Source organism: Equus asinus, chromosome 3, assembly GCF_041296235.1.
Source record: "Equus asinus isolate D_3611 breed Donkey chromosome 3, EquAss-T2T_v2, whole genome shotgun sequence".
NCBI lineage: Eukaryota > Metazoa > Chordata > Mammalia > Perissodactyla > Equidae > Equus > Equus asinus.
The window spans coordinates 123,438,850-123,457,245 of record NC_091792.1 but is presented as its reverse complement, the minus strand read 5'-3'; the positions used below and the strand labels follow the sequence as shown (position 1 = coordinate 123,457,245).

The window sequence follows — 18,396 nt, the reverse complement described above, 5'->3', positions numbered from 1 at the left end:
ATCTAATATGCTTATGAAAAGGCAAACCCCTGGATCCAAATTAAGACAAACTAAAATAATGAAAAAGATATTTTTTAAATATTTAATAATTGCCTAACCTTGATGTATTGACTTTTATCCTTTCCAAAAAAAAATGCAACTAAGAATTATGACTGTGAATTATTGATTATTAATAATCCTGTTTTCAGTTGAAGAAGTTAGAAAAAAACTTTCCTTTTGGAAATACAACATTAAATTGTATATTAACAGCCTTCTAAATTGCTTTTTTAAAAAAAGGTTGCCATGATTACAAAGATTACAAATAAGAATGTCTTAGAGTAGATACAAACACAAAAGTAAAAAAAACTCCTGAAATTATAAAACAAAATTTATTTACTTTTTAAAAAAATTGGAAACAACCACATATTTATAGAAAAGTTGGAAGTACAATACAAAGAACTTTTTTTCTGAACCATCTGATACTAAGTTGTTAATTGAATGCCCTATCACTCTGGAATATGTTAGTGGGTATTTCCTACAAACAAGGACATTCTCCTACATAACCACAAGACAGCCATCAAAACCAGGAAATTATACTGATATACTGCTACCGTCTAATTCTCAGAACCCACTCGAGTTTGGCTAGTTGTCCCAATAACACCCCTTATACCAAAAGAGTCTAATTTAGAACCACATATGATACTTAATTTTCATGTCTCTTTAGTCTCCTTCAGTCTTCCCTTGACTTCCGTGATGTCGACACTTCTGTAAATTACAGGCCCGTTATTTTGTAGAATGTTCCTTAATTGTGGTTTCAGATTAAATTCAGACATCTTTAGCAGAAATAGTGGCACAAAAGTGTTACTACATTCTTCTCATTGCATCCTATCAGCCTTTAATGATAATCACATCAATCACGTGACAAAGACAGTGTCTGCCACCTCTCCCTACTGCAATATTCCTCTCCTCCTCCCTCCACACCTGTGTGATCAATAAGCACTTTGTGGTGAGGTATTGAAATTATGTAAATATCCCATCCCTTCAAACTTCTAGTTTATCCTTATTTATTGACATATGCATGGACTCTTGATTTCCTGTTTTATTCAATGGCTTATACTCTGTTACCATCATTATTTATCTTTATGCTCAAATTGCCCTCCACTTGCCAGTGAGAGCCCCTTCAAGCTGGCCTCAGTGTCCTTTGAACATACACCCATCATTCTTTGAGGACTTCCTAGCTTTCTGGAACAAGATGTTTCAGACTCATTTTGTACTTTCCTTGCCTCACCCTTGGAATCAGCCATTTCTCCAAGAAGCCTAGTTTCTTTGGTGGAAAATGGTATTTAAAAACCAAGATCTGGGTGTCCCTTGGTATTCATTGCTCTTAGGTTGTGGCTGTTTCCAGTCTCTCTCAGCAGGCAGAGCTAGAGGGGAACTGTATTTATATAGTGTGTGCACTCACCTGTGTCTACACATACACACTTTTACATCTATATTTATTTCTATATCTATCTTAATACGTTGAAAACATACATTTACAACCCTGTCTGCAAGTCCAATCCCATATCATAGGGTTCTGGATCTAGTTTTCCACCTTTCTATATCTTTATAGATATAGAAACAGCAAGAAACCTTTTTCCAACAGCAAGAAACTTGGCTTATTCTTAGTTAATGGATCAGTCCCCTAGTCTGTAAGGAATCTCCCATTGTCCCAGCCGCATCTCCCACATGGGAGCCTGGCTCATCCTGTCCGAGCTCCCACATCCTGCCCGGGACTCCCCTCAAGCGGATGCCTTCCTCCTCCTGCTCAGGCTCTGAACTGGCATCCTAGGCCAACCCCACAAACAGCCTCCTTACCCTACTTGGGTTCTGACACGTCCTGCTAGCCACCCCTCCATCGGATGCTCTGCTCACCCTGCAGGCTCCAGGCCACTGTGCTGCTCCTCCAGGCACCTCAGAACCGGCCTTCTCTGCCCACTGAACAAATTCAGGACTCGGTTGTTCATCAAGGGGTGAGGAAATGGAAAATCCAACCAAAGATTTGAAGTCTATAGAAAGCAATCAATGTTATTCCTTTTTTCACTTAGAACCCATATAAATTTAAGAGGAATAAAAGGACAAGATCTGGATGCTTCAGCCTCCTCAGCTATTTTTAAGTCAGTAGGTTGTGAGTGCATGGGTCCTGTTTAATGTTTTATGCTAGAGCAGCCAGACCATCACAGAAGCTCTGCATTCATTACTTCCTATCAGAGTTGAACTATTTCCAGACCTCACTGCAGAGCATTCAATACTTTATTAAGGGTAAAAAGGCCAAGTTGGATAATTTGTTATATTTTTCCTTTGTCTTTGAGAAATGAGTGGAGAAACAACATTTTAAAAGAAAAGCCTGCTTTTAAAAATTAAAAAAGTGATAATAAATTAAAATATTTTTATTTTAATTAAAAAATTAAAGTATCCCATGCGTTTTGTTTACTTCCATTAGGGAGAATAACCAGTTTTTCTGAAAAGAAGATATTTCTCAACTGTTGGGAAAGCTCTTTTCAAGGAAGAAGGGGAAAGTTGCCCGCTTTTAGGAGTTTCTGACACAAAATGCTTGGAGAGTATTGTTAGATAGGAATATATATTTCTTATCCAGAGAGCATTTTTGTTCCTCTTACTGACATTCAGATAATAGAGGGAAACTGTTGGTGCGATTAGGAGAGAGTCAAGTACACGAGCTGAGGTTGTCACAAGGTGACCCAGACCATGGATGACGGCACATACAACACAGCTCTTGTAGGTCCTTCCAGGGAGCCACTTCATTTCTCACCAAGGACACCTTTGGAAACGCTTATAGTTCAGAAGTTTGGGAAGCTCAGCTTTATTGTTATGCAGAAGAAAGCAGAATAAAAATAAATCACCATAGGCCAGGTTTAGGACTATAGTTACCAAGCATAGAAATTATGTTAAAAAACCACAAAGACCCAGGAAGAGAGGGAGCTAGTCTCTGAAGTTTGTCTTGTCTTCTACACAATGAAACTGGACACAGCTGGGCTGTCCTTTAGCCATTCCTGGCTTGATCCTCCCACCTCCACCCCCACACCCGGAACTGGTCACCCCAAGTGGGCAGCTGGGTGTGAGAGCTTTGAGGGGCCTCCCCAGGGCTATTTTTAACCCGCTACTTTCTGCTTATAGACTTTCCACTGGGGCAGCCCCAGGTCTGGGGGATTCACTCCAGCTGGGATATCTGAGAAGTCAGCTGGCCTGTGGCAAATGAGGTATTTTTAGCTGAGACTCGGGGATCTCAGGATTGTCATCCACTTTAGACCTCAGTGTGGGAGACACAAAACAGAGCCAAGCAAGAGGATCGGTGTGGACTCTGGAGTGCCTTAGCAACGACCGCTGAGCTTGTTGTTGGGAGAGGAGTCTGTGTGTGCCCTGGTGGGGGAGGGAAGGCCAGCCTGTGGGTCTTCCCAGCGATAGGGCTGCACCCTCCCAGTGGAGACAAGACCTGGGAGTCCCTTCTGCAGGCCAGGTATTCAGAGGGGCTCTCCCAATACCTACCTGCCCACCTGCCTGCCTGCTGCATTTGCATCACCTGGAACTTGTTAGAAAGACAAATTCTTGGGCCCCACCCCAGACCTACTAAGTTAGAAACTGGCGGTGGGACGCAGCGCTCTGTGAAACTGGCAAAGTTAGCCATTGATGATTAAGTAGCTAGGAACTAAAGTTTTTTTCCTTTTTGCAATTGGTGATTATAGCATTTAGCTGTTTACCCACCCATTGTTAACTGTGCTGTTTAGGCAATATGACTCCCACTAGGTTCCTATAGATGACATCTCCCTGGAGACTGGATTACCATGGTAGTGGGTGTTTGAGCTGTTTTTCAGGAGTTAGAAGCCCTTGTCTATTTCAGGCCAGTTGAGACCACCAACCCATCAACTGGGCCCATGCAGAAGTTCCTATGATAAGTGACCTTTTGATGTCAAGAGGCTAAAAACTCCACCCTCAGGTCATGCTAATGCCACCAATTTGTGAACACGCATCCTATGAAGGGCTGTGAAGTCCAACCACGCTTGCGCAGATCATCAATTACCTCACCTTTCCTCACCTCCAATCATCTATCTCCACATTTCAGACCACCTTGCCCCCCTACCTCATAAACATCCCTGAGTCCCTATTTTCAGGGAAGTGGATTTGAGACTCAGGCTCTCTCTTCCTCCCCTGGCTGCCTTGTAATTAAAACCCCCTCTCTGCTGCAATCTCCTTGGCTTGGTGTTTGGCCTTCCCGGCAGCCGGCAAAAACGAACCTGGTTAGGTAACATCTGTGTTATTTTAGGCCCTCCAGGTGATTCTCATGCACACTAAACTTTGAGAATTACTGGCCTCATCATACATTCACTACCATTCATAGATAAAGGTATAAGAGTGAAACTTTATCCTTACCAAACCCACATAGAGCACATTTTTAAAAAATTAGCAGACATTATGTTTTAGCACATTTTCAGATTTATGACAACATTGAGCAGATAGTAGGGAAACTGTAATCTTTTCTAAACCTTTTTTCTCCTATGTACTGTGCCCTAATGTGAAAAACCTTTCTCCCCTGTTCATCCTCAAGGGCAGTGATAAGACACCAGCTGAGTTTTGCTATCAAAGGCTGAAATCGAGTCAGAGTAGGAAACAGATCCCAGTGCTCAGCAAGGATGGCAGTGATGCACACCAACCCTAGGAACGACTGGACATGGGTACCTTAGGCCAAGCTGGGATGAAGCCAATTGCAATTGTCTAAGATGATGTAGCCAGGGGAACGCCCTCTCAAAACAGTCTTGGAAATGATGTTAATATTAGAGTATTCGCAATGAATTAGTTTCCTACAGCTGCTGTAACAAATTACCATAGTGGATCACAACAACACAAATTTATTCTCTTGTAATTCTGGAGGTCGGAAGTCTGAAATCAGTTTCACTGAGCTGAAGTCAAGACGTCGTCAGGGCGGCTTCCTTCTGAAGGCTCTGAGGGGAGGATCTGTTTCCTTGCCTTTTTCAGGTTAGTGGCTGCCTGTCTGTATTTCTTGGCTAGTGGCCCTTCCCGCATCTTGAAAGTACATCTCTGCAATCTCTACATCCATCATCTCATTGCCTTCTCCTCTGACTCCGACCCTCCCACCTTCCTCTTATAAGGACATTGTGATTACATCAGGTCCTCCCAGATAGTCCACAATAATCTCCCCATCTCAAAATCTTAACTAATCACACCTGCAAAGTCCCTTTTGCCATATAAGGTGGCATTCACAGGTCCCAGGGATTGGAACATGGATATATTTGAGGAGCCATCATTCAACCTCCAGATGGCCCTGTACTATCCAATACACTAGACACTAGCCACATGTGGTTATTGAGCGCTTGAAATGCAACCCATTGAATTGAGATGTACTGTAAGAGTATTGAAATTTGAAGACTTATTATGGAAAAAATAAGGTAATATATTTCATTAATAATTTTTATATTGATTCCATCTTAAAATGATAAAATCTTGGATATAGTGAGTAATATAAAATATATTATTAAAATTAATCTATTTCTTTTTTGCTTTTTCAAATGTAGCTACTAGACAGTTTTAAATTATACATGTGGCCAATACTATATTTCTATTGGGCAGTGCTGCTATAGACCACAAAGGAAGCAGGATGATGTTAAATTTCAATTGTCCTGGGGCTGGCCCCGTGGCCGAGTGGTTAAGTTTGCGCGCTCCACTGCAGGCGGCCCAGTGTTTCGTTGGTTCGAATCCTGGGCTTTCGTTGGTTCGAATCCTGGGCGCGGACATGGCACTGCTCATCAAACCACGCTGAGGCAGCGTCCCACATGCCACAACTAGAAGGACCCACAACGAAGAATACACAACTATGTACCGGGGGGCTTTGGGGAGAAAAAGGAAAAATAAAATCTTTAAAAAAAAAAAAAAATTTCAATTGTCCTATTTTTGTCTTGCTCATGCTTATAAGAAAGCCTAGCCTTTGAAAGCAATATTTCTTCTTTCAACCTTCTCTAGGGAGAGCAACCGACTACATAGAATTGAGATTTCAAATCAAGAAGGATATTATGTAGGGACACGCACAACTAAATTCTCCACTGGAAAACAGTAACCAAAAAAAAAAAAAGCCCACGTTTATCTAGCAACTTGTATTCTTACAAAGCACTTTTATAAAGCATTATTTCACTGAATCTTCCATCACAATCCTATAAAAGGGATATTGTTACCATTTTGCAGAGAAGGAAACTGAGCCTAAGGGAAATTTACTTGCTGGAGGAGCACCCAGCTTATAAGTGATGAGCAAGAACCCCAGCCAGGTCTGCAGGCCTCAGTGCCCAGGGCTGCCTGAAGTTTATTTCCTGGCTTGGCTTTAATGATTTCAGCAAGCTCACTCTACTTTCTGAATTATTTCATATCCAAACTTCCTAAATTTCAGAGATCCCAGAATTCTCCCTCTTTACCTGAAAATTTTGTTCCTTTGCTACTCTGAACACATTTTTATTATTTTTTATTTCCTAACTGAATGCAGAGGGGTGTCCATCCTGCTAGTTATTTAAGGAACAGGATTTTTCTCCTGTGTCAAACTCCTCCCCGGCTGCACCCGGAGGTGTACCTGGCTCCCAACTTGATCGTGGGCCATCTGTTGGAAGGCCTCCATTGACTGGCTCTCCCCATTCTTCCACCACCCACAAGCTGTATGCATAGGTGAAATGCTCAGTTCTGACCGAAACCAGAGAACTACCCTCAGGCAAACCTGGGCTCTGGGGATCAGATTTCCTCTGATCGGTCTTCCTTGGGATCTAACAGGCAATTTTGCACTTTGGCAGGAAGTCACTGTAAGAAGAATTAGCAAAGATCCACAAAGAGGGAAGCAGACTTCCAGGTCCTCTAGGCTGCCCCTTAACCAGGCAGTGCTTCTCAACTGTCGGAAAGAGAAGAGAGAGAAAACAAGTAGAAGAGGACAACAGGCTGCTCGTTTTCTCTGCCATGTTAAAATTTCAGCTTCGAGATCTAGCAAGGCCCTTAGACGGTGTCTAGTACAAAGACCTCATTTTACACATGAGGAAACCAGGATCCAAAAGGTTAACTGACTTCTGTAAAGTCTCATAGCAATTTAGTATCAGATAAAGACTGGAACTCCCATTTCTGATTTTGTTCAACTTGGACAAAACTGTTTTAAAGGATGACTGAAAACTATTAAGTAAAATAATGTAGCCTTGATTTGCAAACCACACTACAGAGGAGCGGCATCTTGCTTGCAGGATGAGGCTCTGACATAGGCACACAAAGGTGAAAAATCAGATAGTCAAAATAATCCTTGAAAATCCTTAGGAAAGTGCCACAGTGGAGATCAATATAACTTCTACCAATAAATCCCTGATGGTCAGTTTTTCCAGAGATGGAACAGGCTCATCAGTGGAGTACCAGATTAATTGGCTTGAGGTTAGGGAACAAAAAGGCACGGATCTTTAAACACAGCTTCACAGGTAAGACTGCAAGATGGATACAAAAAAAAGGCACCAGGGCTCTAAACTAACAGAGATTCCCTTCTCTTATCTGATGCTTTCACTCCAGGGCACTGAAGAGAATGACAGGCAAAGTGACTCATACTATTTCAACAGTTATTTCCCTTCCCTGACTCCTGACTTCATGTTTACTGCTAAGTTAGAAGCTAAGTGTCACACGTGCACAGACCTTTATCTGTTTAGTTCACTGGTGTATCCCAAGTACAGGTCCTGTGCCTGGTACATCAAGTTTTGCTGAATAAATGGATAACTCTGTTCGTCTTTTTGTCCAGGCTGTCTAGTTGAATTCTCATAAGTTGAAGTTATTTAGGTCTAGCACATGGCTCTCAACTCTTGGGGTATTCTGGTGCCCTAGCCAGAAAAACTCACACTGAACTGTTCATAGAGATTTTCCACTACTCATGGGGTTCATGGAGCCCCAGGTTAAGATTTCCTGGTGCTATCAACCTTTAATATGCTGCTGTGACACTTTAGCAGAATGATGCTCATGGCTTTGGAGAGACTGACACCATTTACTTTCACAGTTGCACAAGGACTGTTCTTTAAAACTCTCCCAAGTACTGGAAACAAAAGGTACTCTTCAAATGCTGTCAACTAAAGGCTCAAAGGGGCCCTGGACTAAGCACAGAATAGTGGCACCAAAATGGTCTTCACAGCTCACCCCTGCATTTTCTGCCCTACTCCTAACCCAGCCTGTAGGCTGACTGGCCCTTCTTCACAGATGTCCTCCGGAGCTACTTACAGAGCTTCAGCACTGATATTGAATGGCAAGATGGATCACCTACAGGACCACCCTGGATCCCCAACCAGCCCTATCTAACACTGACACTGCGCTTGTCACCACCAGCTCTGATGGTTTGGACATGTAGCAATGTACCGCAGGAGAATATTCAAACAGCTGCTGTAAGGTGAGCTGATGGGGGCAACTGCCAGCAGGCTGAGAGGAAAACATAATTCACAGGCACCCTCCAGCAGAGCTCAGAGCTGAGCAAACACTGTTGCAGAATGCTCAGGGAGAGGCAGATAGACAAGCCAGTGCTCTAGGACAACAGGGGCTCCTTTCGAGCAAAGAAAAAGAAGTAGAGACTGGAGACAGGGATGGTGACAGGCTCAGGAAAGGGCAGCTGATTCAGCAACCCAAAGGTGAGCCATCCCACATACTCCACACCCACATGGAAAGCACACATAATCTCCCAGACCGCACCGTGATTGTCTGTCTGTAAGAATAATAAACATTATGGACTATACTTGCTCTAAAGCAGATTTAGCAAAGTCCCAGAAACAGAATAAACTCCCAGGGGGGTAAAGAATCAAGGCAGGGGAAGGATTACTTATCTATGCATCTGTTCTGGCTTGAATAGTGTCCCCTCCCCCACCACCACCAAATTCACATCCAGTGGAACCTCAGAATGTGACCTTACTTGGAAATAGAGTCTTAGCCTTTGTAATTCGTTAGGGTGAGGTCATACTGGATTAGGGTGAGCCCTAAATCCAATATGACTGGTATCCTTATAATAAGAAGAGAGGACACAAAGAAACAGGGAAGACAGACATGTGACTATGGAAGCAGAGATTGGAGTGATGCAACTATAAGCCAAGGAATGCCAAGGATTGCTGGCAACCACCAGAAGCTAGAAACAGGGGAAGGAAGGATTCTTCCCTAGAGACGTGGCCCTGCCGACATCTTGATTTTGGACTTGTAGCCACCAGAACTGTGAGTGAATAAATCTCAGTTGTTTTAAGCCACCCAGTTTGTGGTAAATTGTTACAACGGCCCTAGGACACTAATACAGTATCTATCTATCTTAGCTAGTTCCAAATATATCTCTGTATAGTCTTTTATTGACAAATAGTAAGCACCCACTATGTCCCAGACACTATTCTGACAAAGAGCAAAAACATAGAAAAATCTCTGTCTCTGTGGATCTTATATCTTAGAGTAACAGGAGACAGAAAATAATCAAAAAAAAGTACAATATGTAGTCTGTCAAAGGGTGAGAAGTTCAGTAAGGGGTCCTACAGAGTGAGGTGGAGCATTAGTTTCAAATCTGAATAAATTGAACACTCTCAGTGGATTTTGATCCAAACATTGAACCCAGTATTCTAGTCTTGTCATTCTTGTGAAAAATGGTACAACACATAAAGGTATATGGGGAGAGAAGAGCTATTATTATATCACAGTTATTATATCACAGTTTCTATCATATCAGAGTTTCTGCTCTAACACCAGGAAAACTATCAGTCATAAAGCTCAACCTGAAGGGAAAACAATAAAACATTATCCAAAATCGTCAAGGCTGAGGGGAGAATTCCCAAGGACTTTGTGACTAATACACACTTGTTGGGTGATTTATGAATGAATCCACTCATTTACCATTCCACAAATGCCCGGCAGAGTAAAAGACCTCAACCAAACAGAAGTGATTCAGCTATACAAAACCACTCCTTGAGAGAAACAGAAGCAAAGCAAGGTGCTGGACAGGAAAATTTTGATCATCCAAGAGTCTCACTAAATTATCACTCAAGCAAAAGAAAGCTCTAGATCTGTCTAAGAGAACATTCTGCAATGAAGGAGATGTTCTGTCTACACTGTCTAGTACGGTGCATGTGATTATTGAGCACTTGAAATGTGGCCAGCGAGACTGAAGAACTGAATTCTTAATTTGATTTAATTTTGATTAATTTAAATAACCACATTAACTAAATAACCACAGGTGGCCAGCAGCTACTCTATTGGAGAGCACAGCTCCAGAATCACAGAAGGCTGGCAGTGGAGAAAGGCCTCAGAGACTCATTGAGTCTGAGATGGGGCGAGCTCTGTAAGTAAACACATGTTAGGGAAACTTCATAGAATGTACAACTATTCTGTGTAGTATTTCTGAGACATATTTATTTCCTTAATCCTCACAGTGCCCCTTACAGATGGTCAGTAGCATCATCTCCATTTGCTGGATGGGAAATCAAGGTTCAACAAGATTAGTTGACTTGCCCATGGCCTTGCTGCTTTTTAGGGGTAGAGCCAGAGATTTGAATTTAGCTTTGACACCAAAATCCATACTCTACCCACCAAGGCACCATCCATGGCACCTTTCACTTGAAGTTTCTTCCATTCCCACCCACGCTGAAGACTCTAAAACCCAGAAAGGGGTGTGTGTGTGTGTGTACATGTGTGTGTCTGAGTAGATTTTGCAGAACAGGTAAGTCTGGGGGTTACTTGAGGGCTTAGTGTGGATCTAGTATTCTACAGGTCAGTATCCTTTAGCCAACCAGCCCCATTTTCCACTTGGTCAGGCAAAGTGGAATGCCAAGAACGGTGATGGAGCAAACAGGATGCATGAACGCATACCTGTTGACTAACTTAATAAGGCCAGAGTGGCACAGTCAATAAACCCGTCTCCCTTGGACACACTCAGCAAATGTTTCACAGCTGAAACATAGCTATTTCACAGCTTTCCTGGTCCAAGTGTGCTCCCATTCCCCCAACAGTAGAGACACTCAGAAACCCTAAGGCTACGGTCTTTAAGTCATCAAGGGAGGCTAGAGGTAAGGGAAAGAGAAAAAATGATCAGCAGGGTATCTTGTTAACAGTATGGAGATTTGAACATACAGGTTTCAGAGAGAGATGGTGCTGACTCTCTGGAGATACTGGGCTGCGCAGCTTCTCCCCAACCGCTCGTTTGCTCCCAACAATGGAGAAGGGGAACTGAGGGCAATGCAGAAGGGCAATAGAGCAGCAAGTGCCGAAATCCAGATGAAGCTATGGCGGGAAACATGGCCCCATCAAAATAAAACCACAGCTGGTCTGTGGTGGAAGCCCCACTGCCTTCTGTGCTATGGCTATTAAGATTTCTGCAGCATTACGAGGAAGGTTTCTGATGGGAGTAATTTTGCACCTTTTTAAAAAGCTTTACTATGCCTGGAAATATACTTGATGAGGTCAATAAAGCAATTCTTATTTGTCTCTTTAACCTCCTGGAAGGTTAACCGAGTCTTTCATCATTGTATTGTAATCCTATCCTGCAAGGAACCTTCTGGGAAGAGCCCTTTTCCCCTAAATAAAGCTTTACAGCATCTTGAGGTTTTGAGGTTTATGTGATTCCACACCCAAATAACTCTAAAAATAGTTCATCCTAGTGCAACTCTTGGTGTCCTGGAAAGGATTCTGTGGAAACCCTGACTGCCCAGGCCAGCACTCCCACATGTCTACACAGACATCTAGTCTAACCTCTCAATCCCCAGGAGCGGGCTTTGGGGACTGATTCTTGGCCTAATTTCACACAACAAAACTATTGAGACCAAATAATACAAACAAGCTGTTGAATGTTGTGTTGTGACAGTGACAAAAATTGGTTTTATAACTTTTAAAAAATGCACTGTTTCTTCTCATTGTCTTCGAGTTATGCCAAAAATTAATGTTTTCAAGGATCTTTCATTTCAACAGTTTCAGCTAAAATGTGTGTGTTTGGATAATGATCAGTAAGTCCTGACTTATCTCCCTTTCGGGTAGCAGTCGGATATTCCTTTGCACAGTTTTACTTCCGTCAGTTAATAGCCTTACCAAAAAAAAAAATAAAATGCAAATTACATATGTGCATATAGAAGTCGCCGTAGTCCTTGTAGAGCATTGTTCTCAGAAGTTTCTCACAGGAGGAAAGCCCTCCTTTATGAACTGCTGGGACAGCTTCCCTGGGAATGCCCAGCCCGGCCGCTTCCCTGACGAGCTCGCAGCTCGGAACGACCAGGGTTCGGTCCCGGGAATGACGAGCTGTGCAAAAAGCGCCTACATCGCCATCCACCGACCCCAAGCAGGTGGCACCCGGAGTGAGGCGTCCGCCACCGGAGCTGGGGAAGAGACCCAGCAAGATTTGACACAACACCACCTTCCTCCAACCCGTGCAGCCCTCCGTCCCTGCCCGCAAAGAGCGGTCACTGGTCCCCCACTGCGCGCAGCCGGGCCCGCCACAGCAACGAGTGGATTCCGGAAAGCTCCTGACACCGAGAGAGAAGGGCAGCCGCAAATTAGACCTGGTTCCTGGGGGCTCAGGACGGGGAGGACTGTCCGTGGTGCTCTTCCCTAGCTTTCCTCTCCCCAGCGAAGGGCAACGCTGTCCCTTCCAAGGACAGGATCGGAGCCCGCCAAATCCGGAGCAGCTCAGAACCTGCGCCCCCCGGCGGCCGGTCCCCGGCGTCTGATGTGCCCAGGAGGGAATGCGCCGGAGACAAAGTTTGCGCGCAGGGGACGCAGGAGTTCCCAGCACCTTACAAGTGGGCCGGTTCTGAGATGCGAACTCTCAGAATGGTCCAAAGATCTCCGGGCACCAGCCGACCGCAGGGGAAGCGAGCGTGAGTCCTGGCTTTAAGCCGGACGGAGACCAAGGCGCGCGCCTTTGGGAAAGGAGGCTTACGTCTGGGGCAGGCAAGGCTGCTGCGCAGTCCTTCCAGATGCCGGGCGTCGGCGACGCTGGCGCAGACAGGAAGCCGTGGGTCCCAGAGGGGCTGGTGCCGACAGCTCCTTCTGCAGCCTCCCCAGGCACCCTCGCGCCGCCGAGTCCACCTGATGCGTAGAGGGCGCCGAGAGGAGGAGGGACTCTGCAGGAGACGTGGCATCGTCCCCGGCAAGGAGAGCGGGGTCTCCGGACCGACCCGACTCGAACGCCAAAGGAAATCCTCCCCATGACCCTGGGAGGGTCCCGGACCTTGGGCGACTCGTGCGCTGGGGGACTGGCCGCAGGGGGCTGAGCGCGGGGCTGGGGAAGTCGACTCTCACCGACGGCAGGGAAAAAAGGTGGCTCCCGAGGGGAAGAGGGGGCGGGGGCAGGAAGGGTTGACCCTGAATTCATCCCGACCGAGAGGTCATTCGACCTGTTTGCCGGCAGAGCGCGATTCGTGGATCTTACCCGCTCCGGGGCCCCGGCTGCGCGGTAGCGCTCTTCCCGAGCGAGGGCAGGGGACTGTTTCGAGGAGAACATGTCTCGCTTTTTTCCTGTCCACTCTTATCTTGGTCGCTTTTCTCTCCTCCGCGCGCCCCTGGGAGGGTCACCACGGATGCCTTGCTGCTCACTCAGGAAGAGGCGAGTTGACCCTCAAGGACAGGGGCCCCACATTTTGTCTGCTCGACAGATCCCACCCGCGGACCACTCCCTCCCCTCACTCCAGTCTCTCGGTCCCACCCATACGAACCTTTAATGACAGATCCTCCGCAGCCCCACCTCTTTGCATTCCAAGAGGTTACTCTTCAGGGGCGGACGGCAAGCCACTGACTGCTGGTTCCCCCATCTCAAACTTACACCCCGCGACGGCAGCGCGACGAGAAGGAGCCCCGAAAGTCTGCGCGGTGGGAGAGTAATCGGGAGCAAAGGAGTCACTTCTGGGCACTCCGAAATCTCCTTATCAAACCTTAGACCATTTTCGTATAGCCAGAGCATAGCCAAGGAAAAATCAAAATAACTGCAGGCACTGGCAACGAAAGGTCAAATTTATTATCTCAGAAAGACGTAATGTTTCGAGGGCGAGCATTATTTGCATTAGGCAAATGGAAACTTGTTTTCTGTTATATGTTTAGTGAGGGAACTGCTTTTGCCAGACTGCCTGAGAGTTTGCTGCAGCTGCAGGGACGCGGGAGTTTCCAGCCTGCTTCCATTAACGTAGCCCGCGGTTGCCCGCGGAGGGCATCCTCCGGCTGGACCGCAGAGCCCTGCAACCCTGTGCCCTTCCGTCCTTCGCTAGCAGCCGCTCTTCCTCGGCAGCGTCAAGGAGGGCACTACAGGTATTTATAACGGTCCAGACTACCTTACCCTTTGAAACCCAGGACAGTCGTGAAATGTTTGGCAGAAAAAGAAAAAAAAAAAAAAAGGACTACACTGCGCTTTTCTCAGAAATTTTTTTTCATCCAACTTCAGTCAAGATCTAATGGAAATTTCAAAAATTACTCATGAGGCTTTTGAATAAATCTCTCTCCAACATTCTGGAGGAGGCCATGCATAGTCAACAAAATTGTATCAGGCACCTGTTCCTTGAACATTATAGCTGAGGGGAAAACGTAATTTGTAAAAAACGGGGGGGGGGGGGGAATCTCTCTTTTGTTTCTGCAACGAAATGAGAAACTAGAAAATATTTTATGTATATAGTACAGTAGTGGAAACGTTGATTCCATCAGTGTTCCAAGTGTCAGACTTAGAATCCCGTATCTGACAAGTTTATCACAATTCACAAAAATTAAGCTGTTAGCATGTGGCAGGCTTTGTACAAAACACTTCACATGCATTCTCTCAGTTCCCGCAACCACTTTATGGGGTAGGTACTACTATTGTTTTAGAAATGAGAAAGATTTATCAAGTCGAAGTAACCAGCCTGAGTTGACACAGCCAGCAAGTGCTGAGCTGGGATTCTCCGGAGGCAGTGTAATTTCAGGACTCCGTTCTTCTTGTTAAGATACTGCCTCATTCCACGTCAGCAGCGCAGGGACCCAGCCTGCGAATCAAGAGCCTAGGCGCGAACAGTCAGCTCTACTGAGCAAATCACGCAGTCTTCCTGGGCCACAGTTAACTCGGTTTATTAAATAAGGGTTGGATTCAATCCTCAAGGTTTCTACAGGCATTCTGAAGCCCGGTATGACTTTCCACTTCACCCCCGTTCTCTTTCACTTTGTGCCCTCTGGTGGAGGTGCTGCAGGAACTATGACATTAAAGTAGCTAAATGTGACTTTGAGAGAGCCAGGGTAGATGTCTCCCTTTCTCTTCCACTACTACATTGTGTTCTTCTGAAAACTAAAGCTGATTGCACTGATGGTGTAACATAAGCATTCCTTAAACCCTTTTAGCAAGAAAACCCAACCAGTCTAGTTACCAATGGCATCAGAGTGGATACTTGAGGTATTCTTTGCATGAGGGTAAACAGCTATTTTTATATGCTTTGTAACAAACTTTTATAATGTGAGAAATCATAAAAATGTTAGAAGTCTCATAACATATTTGAACTAATTTAAATATGCAGAGAGCTCACAGTAATCTCTGACCTATTGGAATTATTCCGTTAGAAAAGGTTGAACATTTGCTTTTCAACTTTTTTTTTTTTTTCCTTTTTCTCCCCAAAGCCCCCCAGTACATAGTTGTATATTCTTTGTTGTGGGTCCTTCTAGTTGTGGCATGTGGGATGCTGCCTCAGCGTGGTCTGATGAGCAGTGTCATGTCCGCGCCCAGGATTCGAACCAACGAAACACTGGGCCGCCTGCAGCAGAGCGCGCGAACTTAACCGCTCAGCCACGGGGCCAGCCCCTCAACTTGTTTTAAAGTGACAACCATCTAGTTTTTAAAATACGTTCATTCTACAAAAGAAATATTTCTAGACTTTTGAAATTTTTATTGTCTAGCATTTCAAGCATATATCCAACTATTTAGATGATTTAAAAGAAAAAAACAGAAACATTAAAGAGATCTATGAAAAAATTAACTGAAAAGTAGTGAATATATCTCTGCAAAGGGTGATTTTACAGATCAAACTTTGGTCACAGATCATATTACAGACCAATTTAGTGCTTAGTACTACAAATAAGGCAATTTGAGAACAAGAAAGAGCTTAGAGAAGCAGCCAGCATCCCAGGATGGTAACAGGCAAGCAGTGGCTAAAACAGATCTGCCACCCCATGGCTTATCTATTTAGCCATTCAATCAAATAATACTCATTTAGGACTTGCTAGCTGCCAGGTGAACAAAATAGAGTTCCTGCCCTCACAGAATTTTCAGTCTAGTGGAATAAATATGTTAAACATACAAATATGTAAACTATGGAAAAACACTTGAAAATAATGTGGGACTAGTTTTAGGGAATTAGAAAGTGATATTTTTAGCTGAGATCTAAAGATGCAAAACCTTTATAAAATAAAAAAAATTAAAGAATAGAGCAAAAAACAGGCAAACTAGACATTTACCTGTTGCAGGGGAGAGTTTATTTGAATTAAAAGGGGAAAACAACATACCCACATCGGCAGTAACGTATTGAAACATTCTATATATGATCACAGTAGCCTGTGCAGACATTCTGTTTGCTGTATATAACATTTCTGGACATCAATCTCTTACTCTAATACAGCAGAGGAGTCATTGAGAAGAAGGTAAAAAGAACTGGCCCATAAAAAGTTTCAAAGAGGGGCAGCCCCAGTGGCCCAGTGGTTAAGTTCAGCACGCTCTGCTTTGGTGGCCTGAGTTCCGCTCCCAAGCACAGACATACACCACTGATCTGATAGTGGCCATGCTGTGGTGGTAGCTCACATACAAAAAGAGGAAGATTGGCAGTGGATGTTAGTTCAGGGCAAATCTTCCTTAGCAAAGACAAAAAAGAAAAAGAAAGTTTCAAATAAATTTTATTTCTAGCACCCTCACACCTAGTGCTAGTTTCTGCCCCACAGCAATTTGGTTGCCCAAATGCCCCTACCTTTGGCCAGCATCCTGCCTAGTCTTCCCAGGGACAGTGACCCCTCAATGACAATGACCACATGAGCAAAACCTGAGGTGCCTCAGTTCACAATTTTTTTTCTGATTTGTGAATCAATTTGTAAGAAGTCTTAAAGTTATGAGACTGTCACATTTATCTATATTATTTTAGCTAAGAATTTCCAAGCACTGTGTGCCAGGCACCTGACAAAGTAACAAGTATATTTTCTCAGTTTTAAGTCTTGATACAAACCCAGTTTCCTTTGTTGTAAAATAAGAATAGTAACAGAACCACCTCATGGGCTGTTATGGGGATTAAATAAATATGTAGAGTGCTTTACAGTTGCAGACACATAATAATAGCTAACATCTATTTGGTACTTACTATCATTTCTCCTTGTTACAATTTTACAGAAGAGGAGGAAACTGAGACTGACAGAAGTTACATAATTATTAGTCCAAGATCTCAAAACTAGGAAGTGGCAGAACCGGAACTGGAGCCCGAGCAATCTGGAACTAGACTGAACTCTTAACCCCCACCTTCCATAGCACAATTATTAAGACAGTAAGAAAAATGCCCAAGGAGTCTACGGCCCAGAATGACACTGTGAATTCATTTGTCCATCAAATATTTATTGAACACCGTAGTGGGTTGAATAGTGTCCCTCCCCAAAATTAATGTCCACCCCGAACCTAAGAATGCAATCTTCCTTATTTAGAAATAGGGTCTTTGCAAATGTAATTATTTAAAATGAGATTATACTCAAAAGGGTGGGCCCTAAATACAGAGTGTCCTTGTATGAGACAGAAAAGGACAGAGACGTGGAGAAGAAGGTCTTGTGAAAATGGAGGTGAGATTGGAGTTATGTGTCTATAAGCCAAGAAACACCAAGGACTGACACCCACGACCAGAAGCAGCAGAGAAGCCTGGAACAGTTTCTCCTTCAGAGTTTCCAGAAGGAACCAATTCTGCTGACACTTTGATTTTGGACTTCTGGCCTCTTGAACTGTGAGAGAATAAATTTCATCTGTTTCAAGCCCCTCTGTTTGTGGTAATTTGTTATGGCAACCCTAGGAAACTACTACCAGTATCTACTCTGTGGCTAGGCATGGTTCCCCACTCTGGAGTTACAGCAGTAAACAAAACTGCACCCCTGAGGCTGGCCCGGTGGTGCAGCGGTTAGGTGCGCACGTTCCGCTTCAGTGGCCCGGGGTTCACTGGTTCGGATCCTGGGTGCAGACATGGCACCGCTTGGCAAGCCATGCTGTGGTAGGCATCCCACATATAAAGGAGAGGAAGATGGGCAAAGATGTTAGCTCAGGGCCAGTCTTCCTCAGCAAAAAGAGGAGGATTGGTGGCAGATGCCAGCTCAGGGCTAATCTTCCTCAAAAAAAATAAAAACTGCCCCCCTGCCCTCACAGAGCTTACACTCTAGTGAAGGAGATAGACA

At 44.3% G+C, this 18,396-nt stretch overlaps 1 protein-coding gene across 10 annotated transcripts in view; it reads right to left on the bottom strand.

The window, feature by feature from the left end:
* Positions 1 to 14,258, bottom strand: part of CORIN (corin, serine peptidase) — a 212,213-nt gene extending 197,955 nt beyond the window's left edge. For 4 of the 10 annotated variants that reach the window (XM_014857132.3, XM_044765918.2, XM_014857133.3 and 1 more), the window contains exon 1: positions 12,923 to 13,677. In XM_014857132.3, coding sequence (XP_014712618.2) covers positions 12,923 to 13,486 — 564 coding nt within the window. In that variant the 5' untranslated portion in view covers positions 13,487 to 13,677. The other 6 variants (XM_014857134.3, XM_070505944.1, XM_070505945.1 and 3 more) reach the window with 5 other exon arrangements.
* Positions 14,259 to 18,396: the final 4,138 nt, after the last annotated feature.